The sequence below is a fragment of the Colletotrichum abscissum genome, assembly GCF_030869225.1.
Source record: "Colletotrichum abscissum strain IMI 504890 chromosome Unknown Scaffold_53.1, whole genome shotgun sequence".
Classification (NCBI taxonomy): domain Eukaryota; kingdom Fungi; phylum Ascomycota; class Sordariomycetes; order Glomerellales; family Glomerellaceae; genus Colletotrichum; species Colletotrichum abscissum.
In genome coordinates, this window is record NW_026850465.1 from 50123 (window position 1) to 60129 (window position 10007).

The following is a 10007-nucleotide window of genomic DNA, read 5'->3' on the forward strand; positions in this document are numbered from 1 at the left end:
CCTCAATCCTGAAGCCTTTCTCCTGACTCCCTATGAAGCAAGTCAGCGAGCAACCTGAAGCAACGGGAATACGGCAATCGTGCTTGTCCAGTGCAGAATTGCAGGTTGGGAAAAGCAATGAAAGTGGTGCGCGGGAACAAGAGCAAGATCCCATAAGAAACGCCTTGGTAAGCAATTGGGGTTGAGCCAAGGTAGCATCCAGAAACCAGAAGGCTTGGGTTTTGATAAGACCCGACGGCTTCAAGACACAACGGCTTCGATACCATAGAGGACCGGTCACCCGTTTTCGGTCTGGCGTAGTCTACTCCATACGTCCGTCCGTCCTCACTTCCAGACCGGATCGTTGCTGACTTGTCAGACTTGTCATCAGACGACGACGAGGCTTTTCCTGCCTCCTGTGTCTGTGATACTAGTTAGTGCTTCAAGGTTCATCAAATAGTTGGTCTCAAAGTCATCTCTTCCCGTACAGTTGGATGAAAGTCGCAATCGAGAAATGCATGTGCTTCCAATTCATTAATCTGACCACGCCCATCCCCAGGCCCCTGTCCAGTTCAACCAGGGTCGAAATCGCCGCAGTTTGGTTATTGGTGGGGGATGAACGGGGGAGGAGAATCCGCAGAACCACAGGCCATTGTTATCAAAGCAAGGGTCTAGTCGTAGCGTGGATTCAGATAACAGCCACGATTATTGCAGCGCGCTCTACTAACGCAGACGCCAATTGCTGGACCGAGCATTCGTAGTTCTCCTCGCCTTTCAGAAGGTCTTGTGTCGTGTACGCAGGTTGTTTGGGCTAATGCCGGCTCGACCGTTGTAACTTGTACGGTACGGATGGGATGGATACCTACCTACCACTTGGCATCCTAATTATCCTGTAGCTAGGTCTTCGTACCAACACAGCCATAACAAGACCCCTCGCTCGCTGTACCAGTGTTTCCTTCAAACACACGAGACGCTCTGGTCTAAACTTTGCAGAATGTCGTTTCTCCTGGAACTTGGAATCACCGAATTTGCCGTAAGAGAGCCCCTGGCCTAAACAGCACTGACGGCCAGCTCCTGGAAGCCTCATCAAACGCGGTCGGGGCAGGATCCGACGCTGTGTCTGCAGATGCCGGCAGCTCATTGTTTTGCACATCACGGGCTCGGCGGTTGATCATTCAGAGGGACCATCGGCAACCATGGCTCGTTTTGTTGAATCAGCCAGCCGGCACCCGGCAGGCCTCAAGGGCAGGAGGCGGCGAAGCAAACGCAGCAGGGCAACGTGCGTGAACGTGCGAGACACAGCTGATGCTGATGCTAAGCAGGAGGATGGAATGGGCAGAGCAGCGCGTTGTAGCGGCCGCAAGGCATGTCAGACGCGGCCAGGAACAGCCGTCTACGGCCCACGAGCAGCGGATGAACACTACGTTTGCGGGCGACGACGACAACGACGACTTTGCGGCGTGCCGTCACACAGAGTGAGAAATTAGCGGCAAGGTCTTGGTGCAGCGGCCGCTATGGCCGCACAAGATCAAAAGTCGTGGAAAAAGGGAATAAATTCGGATGTTCTTTCTCTTTGGTTGATCTCTCTTTTTTGTTTCGGAAGAATTCCTAGGGAAAGGGATGCTGGTAGGTACCTAACCGGGTCTCAGTTGAAAGTCTTGGCCAAACGCCCGCGAGAGCTTAACGTTTTCTCGCAATAGGAATGAATACCTAGGCTTTAGGCGGTGCCTGACGGGCGTATCCGTAGCCGTGCTGCGTACCGTGAGAGTGCCGTGTCGTGTGTTGCTTGTTGCCCGTTGTTTGAGACGAAGAAGGGCATAGTAGCCGTCATCTCATGTCTCACTGAAACAGACGGGATTTGAGCTGATGATTTCCTGCGGCAGGGCGGGAACTCAAAGTCTGTCCCTCATGCGACGCTGGGGTCGCGAATAGACGGAAGCTGGAAGATTGACTTTTGAGCTGGTTAGAGTTGTTAGCTATTTCATCATGTCATGATTATGAATAGTGTTAGTTATTAAGAAAGATCGTGAAGAAATGACAAGTCTTGGCCTTGTTTTCGCATGTCGGGATGTTTGGTGGAATTCGGACAAGTTTGAGCAACTGTCCGTGGTGCGGCGGGCTGCAAGGTGAAGGTGTAATTGCAGCCAACGTACCTGCCATGTCACGGTGTGTGGTGCCTGCCTCAACATCGACAAAATTCGCAACCAAGAGCTATTCCTTCCCACCTGCCTGGTGGTGGTGATATCAAACACCTAACGCCAGATTGGGAAAGCGAACAAGGATGACAGGCAGTCCCGCCGCTACCATCCTGATGGGAGACCGACAGGCCAGGAGCTGCCCGAGAAAGGCAGCAGATGGCAAGGGCCCGACAGATCAGACTCCTCATCAGAGGCAAGGGCACCGGCCGAAGAGGCCGAGTAACCACATTTTGTCATGATAAGCTATTCGCCCATGATTGGTCGATAAAGCCCTGGTCAGAACAACGGCAGCCTCCCCCGGCCAGGGTCAACTTGCCAAGCACTGCTACTGTGCACTTCTGTGCTACGAATGGAAGCACATAGCGATGCCAGGTGGGGGCGAGGTCTGCATTTCGAACCTTCTTTGCTTTTTATGAACCCCTGCCGTCAATCTCAATCCCATCATCAACTACGGAGTACGTACATCCCTCCTTGTCCACGCAACTTCAACACCTCACCTCCTATCACCGACGCCAGCCTATGAGATGCCTCTACAGGATGCGGTCTTCATCATGTCCCCGTCACCAATTCTGGAGTCCTAAAATATCCAGCCGTCCGTCCATTTCCAATGAATGTCACAGCACCGACTGTCCTTGCCAATTGGCCTCTCTTTGTTATCGAAGCTATATCGAACCAACAGCAAACTGACTTCATATCAATCCCATCATCCTTGCTTGGCAGACTGGTCAATTGCAAAGTTGCACACGCAGAACAGCCACGAAGACGGATCCTCCTTCTGATACTACACCAGGTGTAACTTTTCTCGATCCAGAAATCCTCCGAGGCGCCCACCCTGTGTCGGAACTTGGTACCTACTTCCATCTCTCAATATCGCCGGTGCTTCATCTCGGCCTGCAGGGGCTGTCAGGTCGCCTTACAACCTGTTCCACATAAGCTGGCGTACCGAGTACATACCATCGGCTGCACCAAGCCTCCCGGCCGTTGGTTTGTCAACTTCCGTTGACCGAAACTATGTACGTGGACTACAGTCTGTTCGCACACCTTCCTCGCCTTCCAGAACCGGAATCTCGATCGGCGCTGCATCCTCTTTGCGGCAAGCACTTGGCAATACCACCAACTAGTGGTGCTTTTTATCTAGGAGATTCGTTGTTAGTTGGGCTGCTAAGGCATGGCAATGGAGTTCGAGAAGCATCAGCTCAGAGACCGTGCTCAAATTGAGCTGCCTTATCCCCCACGGTGGCCCTCGTCTATCTTCTCGCCATGAGAGGGAGCTCACACAGCCCACCACCAGGGCACCAGGGTTTGGCCACCACTTCCAGCCCAGATCAAATTGTTCAATTCTTCTCGTCATACAATCAATGACTAGGATATCTATCTCCCCGGATTAAAGGGGTTCCAATACCACCCCCAGGAACCTCCTCCGGCCACCTCGTCACGTCATTCGACCAAAGCTCCTGATCCGCACCAGGAAATCATTATGAGCTCCGCCTACCAAGTGCTTGGCCTAGACCCTCACACCCTCTCTGGCATATGTCTACTGCAGGTGTGTATATCCGTACCTTGACAAGACTAGCGCTTGATTATCTTGTCAGCAATGATATTACCAACGGGGCGTTGCGCCCCCATCTGCAGACTACAAATGTCTTTGGTCGGAGACGACCGCTGAGCATGAGCATGATAACTGTTTACAACACACAGACTGTAATGACAGCTCGGGTTTCTTCATCGACAATGAGCTAGAGGGCACACAGACATTCCACAATCTCCAAAGCAAATACACACTGCCATGCCGTCTAGGGAATTTTGAAAGGGGGGGGGGGGGGGTTCAACGGCATCGACAGTAATTGGATTACGAAGTGTTGACTGGCCAGGAGGTGAAATGAAATCACACGCGTTGCAGATGCGGAAGCTAAGCTCTGTAACACTCGAATCTTGCTCCAAGAGGAAGCTCCTTTTCGCCGTACCATGCGCTCGCAACTTGCTAGCCAGTAGCCACAGCGGTGGTCGCTGCTCGCTCCACAACTTGTGCTGCTATCCTCGGTCTTCACGGCCTCACTGCAAATCACCATGCATGTCCTGATCTTGAGGCAACAGCACATCCTGTTCCGGAGGGGGCCAGCCAGTTATCTCCACAATGAGCCGCCCTACCGCGAGCACCGCCCTTGGTATCGGTCCCGCCCCCAGGCGTAGTGTATCTCCTGGATTCATGGGTGGAACATGCAGCTCGGTTTCCAGTTTATCGAAGCTAACGGAACACGGATATTGTACAATTCTCAGGGTTACGTCTCCCCCGGTCCTGGCGTCAATCTTGTTCGCAACCAACTTCGGATCTGGAACTCTTCACCGTGGGTGAAGGCTGAAGCATGAGGAAGCAATCTCGCCTATCCGTCTAGCTATTCGGGTTTCTTCATGGAGTTACGAGGGCTTGCTTGCCCGAATGTTGTTGAGAGTAAAAGTCCGAGGCTCCGTCGGCGGTTTGCCCAGCCTGACGAGTTGATAACTCATCAAAGCCCAAACGGTTCTCTCAACCATGGACGACGCGGACATCGTGCGCACCTCGAGGGAACTGACGGGAATTAGGATATCGGGCCTGGAGTGACTTGAGCAAAACAGGGCAGACATTGAAACGTCCCTGACCGCACATCTATCGCCAAGAGGGAACCCATCGGATCTCCTCAAGGGCAGTGCCGAACGACTCAGTCAGGGATAGTTGGGGAATTAAAAATTTGAACAGACGATGACTGTTTCATGGGGTTGTGCTCGAAGCCGACCTTCAACTTCCTCGTTTCCTTCTCCAAGGTACTTCTGGCAGTTCATGCTGAAGGCCAACGCATTCCTCCTATGTCTGACGATTGAAGCAGATCACTCCATCTCTACCTCTCCCTCTGAACTCAAATCCGGCTGCAGCGGATAGAGCGGCTTAATCAAGCTGCGTGAGCGCCCTGGTTCGCCCATGATATCGTGCCTCCCTGACGGTTAGGGTGGGTAAGTGACGCCTTGCCTGTCTCCTTTCTGCGCTTGTGCGGACTCGTGCTCTTGCCGTCTGCTTTGCACCGCTGTCATGTTGTTGTTTATCTCTTGAGAAGTACGAGATGTACTCTTGCGACCTGCAAGCACGGGGTGCCTTTGCAGAAAAGGGAGGAGAAGTAGAGACCCAAAGATAAACTTGTCTACGATCAGGTAGATGGTACGTCGTCCGTGTCTGACGTGGAATCACGGCAGTGATCAATCCTGCTACAGTCTACCTTACTCTGTAGATGTTCATTCTACCTTGTTCGCTGCCTACAAAGACATGGAACAATCTCAATCTCTCACAGTATTATACAAGCTTTCTGCCCCAGGCTGCGGAGAGCATCCATCGCAGACACGCTGCAAAGCAACGGGCAGTTAAAGGCCATAGTAGTTGGGGATAACCTGGGTAGCTTAAATCAACATCCTTGAACTAATATCTTACGTCTTGGAAGACGACTGCTATCAATCACGTCTTTTTCTTCTCAAAATACACCCTACTGAAACCCTCTCTGTAATCAAAAGTCGCCCACGTACTTTTTGTTCTTAGCACTCCAGGTCAAATCCCAAACTAACCGATGAGAGACCCCCTAGGCAAAAGCCCCCAGTGACCGCCGCAGGAACACTTCCTCTGCTGCGCCAACACAAAGGTGAAGCCCGGCCGCGAGCCAAAGACGTCCTCCATGACGGCCGAGCACCGCACGCAGCGCCTCCACTGCGCCGTCTTGGCTTCCTCGGCTTCCTTACCGCCGCTGGCGCTGTTGCTGTTGCTGCTACCAGCGGCACCACTGCCCCCGCCGCCTCCAGCACGAGAAGTGGGAGGCGGGCCGACCAGCTCAACGCGTTTGAACACGTCAATGAACCGGCTCTTGGCCTTGCGCGCCGCCAGCGTCCGGCGATCGTCGTCCACCTCGAGGAGGTCGTAGTCTGCAAAGAAGAGCTTGGACGGGTCGGCCAGGCCGCGGTAGGCCCGGAGGTCCGTGTTGAAGAACTTGAGCAGCACGCCGAGGAAGGCGGGCGGCGGCGACGACGCGAGGAGCATGTTGAGCTCGCAGTGCATCTGGGCGGTCTTGATCTGCGCGTCGACGGCCTTTTGCGCGGCTGCGCCGGCGCCGGGCGGGTTCTTGCTCGCGAGGGAGGCGAGGGAGGTCTGGTACGCGGTGCGAATGTCGTTGTTGAGGACGGTCAGGAGGCGGTCGAACTCCTGCACTTTAATCAGGCTGCTCGAGGTGACGCGCTGCATCTTCTGGTAGGCCTTATAGAGGACGACGTGGAGGCCCTTTGCCTGGGAGGACGGGTCCGTGGCATTCTGCATCGCGGCGCGGCGCTCGTAGAACTCGATGGCGCGGTTGGAGAGGATCTCGAGGTGGAGGATGCGGCGGCAGACGGCGGAGAGGAAGCCGCGGGTAGAGGAGCACAGGAGGAGGTGGAGGGAGACGTCAGAGCGGGACTGCAGGTAGGCGCTCATCTCGGAGAAGCGCTGCGGGGTGAGGAGGGCGAGGAACTGCGGGTCGTCGAGGAGGGCGAAGAGCGAGTCGGTGAGCCAGGCGAGTAGGTCGAGGGACCACTTTGCGCAGCCCGCGAGGGCGTCGACGACCTCGTGCTCGTCGAGCGGGCTGAGCTTCTCGCGGATGTTGACGGGAGTATTGCTCGCGATCGTGATGAGGATGACGACGTTGCGTGCGTTGAGGGCCAGCATGGCGAACTTGCCGCCAAAGGTCCGGGGCTGGAACATACCCTTGTATCCGAGGTGGTTGAGGATGCTCAGGCACATCTGTAGCGAACTGTTCCGTACAAGACTGTCGTGGTGGGTGTCTTCTGAGTAGTCTACCGGGACCTTGAGCATCCGTACGATCTCATTGATCCAGTCAAATGTGAAGCCTGAAAGTGTTAGTGAGGGATTCGGAACGGCGACGGGAAACAACGCACGCTTCTTATTCGCAAAGGGTCGAGCGACGGCCAGTATGTCGTCGTAGTTGATGTTATTGAACGTCGCCGTCGACGCCGCCACAGTCAGAGCTGCCAAGGTGGCCGCATACGGTGCTACATGTATGTTAGTCAAGGGCAAGAGGGCACATAGGGGTTGTTTGGCAAAATACCATCTTGGTTAGAGTTTCCTATGTCTCCCAGAGGATGGTGAAGTCTGCTCCACTTGACCTTGCCGTCGTCTTGAACCTTGACTACAGAACAATTGGTCGGAGAGAAGGCCATTTGTAAGCCTAGAGTATCTTGTTAGCTCCATCAAGCAGTTTAGTTGCATTACTTGGACTCACATGGTGAATCATCCTGCAAGGTGAACCCCACTTGACCCAATGTCATGACTCTGTCGAGATTCATCTCATTGTAGACTTCCTGTAGAGTATACCTATCGCGGTATTCCACCGAGCCATCACTGAAGGCCAAGCAGACGACGTTGCCGTACTGGATGGTATGAAGACCAATCACGGCCTTATTGATGACTACGGGGTCGCACTTCTTGAGTCGACAAGTAGGCTTTGATGATATTAGACCAGAACTTGGCTTCTCAAGATCGAGTGACTTACAGCTGGAGCCGTTCCTGTACTATTCCTGCGACTTCCAAGCTGCTCAAAGGCAGGATGAAGACTTTGAGGCTGATCGCTAGGAACCTCCCACTTGTCGATGATACTTTGCGTTTCCTGATATGGGGTATTGGGTGTTGGCACGTAAGTACGAACTGCGAGGATGACGAGAGGAGCTCCCTGGCCATTGGGGTCCATGACCGACGGTAAAATCTCCAAGTGTGTCAGTTGCGTCGCGGCTGAGTCTACCGGTGTAGTGGATGGACCGCTGGGTAGCCAGGTAGAGATGGCGACGTGCTTCTCGTGCAAGGTAGGGTTAAGAGCTTGGCTGCCTGGCGGTGGCTTGGTATCGGATTGAGATTGCGGCAGTCCCCAATGAATGCCAACTTTCACTACTCGTATTTGCTTGTTGGTGGTGGCCAGGGCAATCCACAGGTAGCCTACTCTCTGTCAGTCACATGTGAACATATGTGCGGGTTTCACTACTTGCCTTTGTCACTGTGAAGTGCTGCATGTGTGATCAAGTCGTCGGATGAGTTGACACTCTCGAGCTCAAGTGAGGTTTCTTCGATTTTATTGTTGTTCTGAGCCCAAAACATCTTCAGATGCCCGTTTGTCGTCACACACAACAGAGCACTCTTGGATGGATTCGGGTGCCACGGGCCCCCGGCACGTACGAAGGAGCTTTCGTACCTATATTGGTTGCCATCTTTCACAGCCGGTCCGTGGCTCACCCAGTACTGACCGATCAGCTAGGTAGAAGGGTCTCGGGAGGGCTTGATGCTCACCTGTTTGCTTTGAGGAGCAAGTGGTAGCCAGTAGCTTCCGACAATGGCATGGAGGTCGTCGGAAGGGTCATGATCCCATTTCCGTGTTGCGAAGGGCCGGTTCAGAGTGATGGAATAGGTCAGAATGGCAACTCGGCCAGTCGCGTCGATGACGGCTAGTTCAGGGCTTGCTGTTGAGGCCCAGGCGAGGTGTATTATGGGGCTTGAAGGATTGATGCTGATGAGGTCAACTTTTGTAGGCTCACTGAGACCCCAGTCGCCATTGTCAGGATGAGAACGCAGGAACCTGGCTTCCAGTGTCTTTCCGTCTGGTGAAACTGAGGCTATTGCGCCGGATCTGGACCATGCGACTCCCCTACAAGAATTGTGAGATCTGGGATACATTGTGCATGGTTGTGGGATGTTTCTCACTGGCAACAGCCGCGGGTGCGCAGCTCATCGATCCTTTGGCGCAGTTGTTTCGTTGGAGGGCGGGCCGTATGAAGAGACAGGCCGCCAACGCCGTCGCCAAAGAGGTCGTCGACGTCGAGCTGGTCGACCTGCATGGCCCCATTCATGCCGTTTTCGAGCATGAGCGGCATCTTTTCTTCGGTCATGTGTGCGTGCGTGTTGGTGCCGAAATATCGGGCTGGCGCGCAAACAACACTCAGGGTGTCAGCCACGGAGACAGGACGCGGCTGGAGTGGTGTCTTAAGGTGAGAGATCAAGAGGCCGGCAGAAGCTCATTTTAAGAGCCAGAAGAAGCAAAAGTTGCCGTTACACACAGTAGGATACGTGACCCCCTCAATGAGATTAACAAATCTACGAATTACTGTTGTACTGCCTTGATGACTTTGGGGCTTGACAAATGGTACTCCCAGATGTGGCTGAATGGAGATTGGAGCAAAATGCATGTATCCGTCCTCCGTAAGTCGATAGTTATCATTAGGTGGATCGCGGCTCTTGAGAGGCGGACTGGGGCCAATGGAGTGCAGAGACAAAGTCCGCCAGGCCACACCTTGCCTCAGCCTCAAGTTCACCTCACGCACGCACACGCGAGAAGAGGTAAGGAGGAGTGGGGAAACTTCACATGAAGCTAGTCCAAGTTAGGCCTATCCAGATATCCATCAATAAGGCAGGAACCTTGGGAGTAGGAAACGGTGCTTGTGGCTAATGGATGTGGCTGGTGCTTCGACCCCAACTCCAGCATCTTCGAACTGCAGGTCGCACCCCATCATCAAACGCTGTGGGGAAGTTGGAACCCGTGACGTCCATCCAATGATCCCTGCAGGGTGAGAAGGGCCGGGCCCCTCTTCGATCGTGACAGGGGTGGCTGCCAAAGGACGGACAGACGTGGACAGACGTACAGGGCAGAGACGAGGTCAGTGTTCCCGGGCAACGGGCGTCCACCCCGTCCGGCTCGCCCGCCCTGTGGGTGCAGATGCACTGGTGTCGTGCTCTTGTCGCTTTTTTGGCCCCCGCGACTCGGCCGCGTTTCAGCCGACCGCCTTGCA

The 10007-nt window shown here is 54.2% G+C and overlaps 2 protein-coding genes across 2 annotated transcripts; one reads left to right on the plus strand and one right to left on the minus strand.

Moving 5' to 3' along the window:
• Window positions 1–1175: 1175 nt before the first annotated feature.
• CABS01_14322 (uncharacterized protein) lies at window positions 1176–1458 on the plus strand (the record flags this gene model as incomplete). Its single annotated transcript, XM_060547662.1, has 2 exons — window positions 1176–1258; window positions 1302–1458. 2 exons carry the CDS (start codon window positions 1176–1178, stop codon window positions 1456–1458), a joined length of 240 nt encoding a protein of 79 aa, XP_060393369.1.
• Window positions 1459–5757: 4299 nt separating this feature from the next.
• On the minus strand, window positions 5758–9095 carry CABS01_14323 (RNA polymerase II Mediator complex subunit Sin4; the record flags this gene model as incomplete). Its single annotated transcript, XM_060547663.1, has 8 exons — window positions 5758–7067; window positions 7116–7229; window positions 7286–7405; window positions 7460–7679; window positions 7730–8166; window positions 8226–8466; window positions 8515–8869; window positions 8926–9095. The coding sequence occupies 8 exons, from the start codon at window positions 9093–9095 to the stop codon at window positions 5758–5760; spliced, it is 2967 nt and encodes a 988-aa protein (XP_060393370.1).
• Between the last annotated feature and the right edge of the window lie 912 nt (window positions 9096–10007).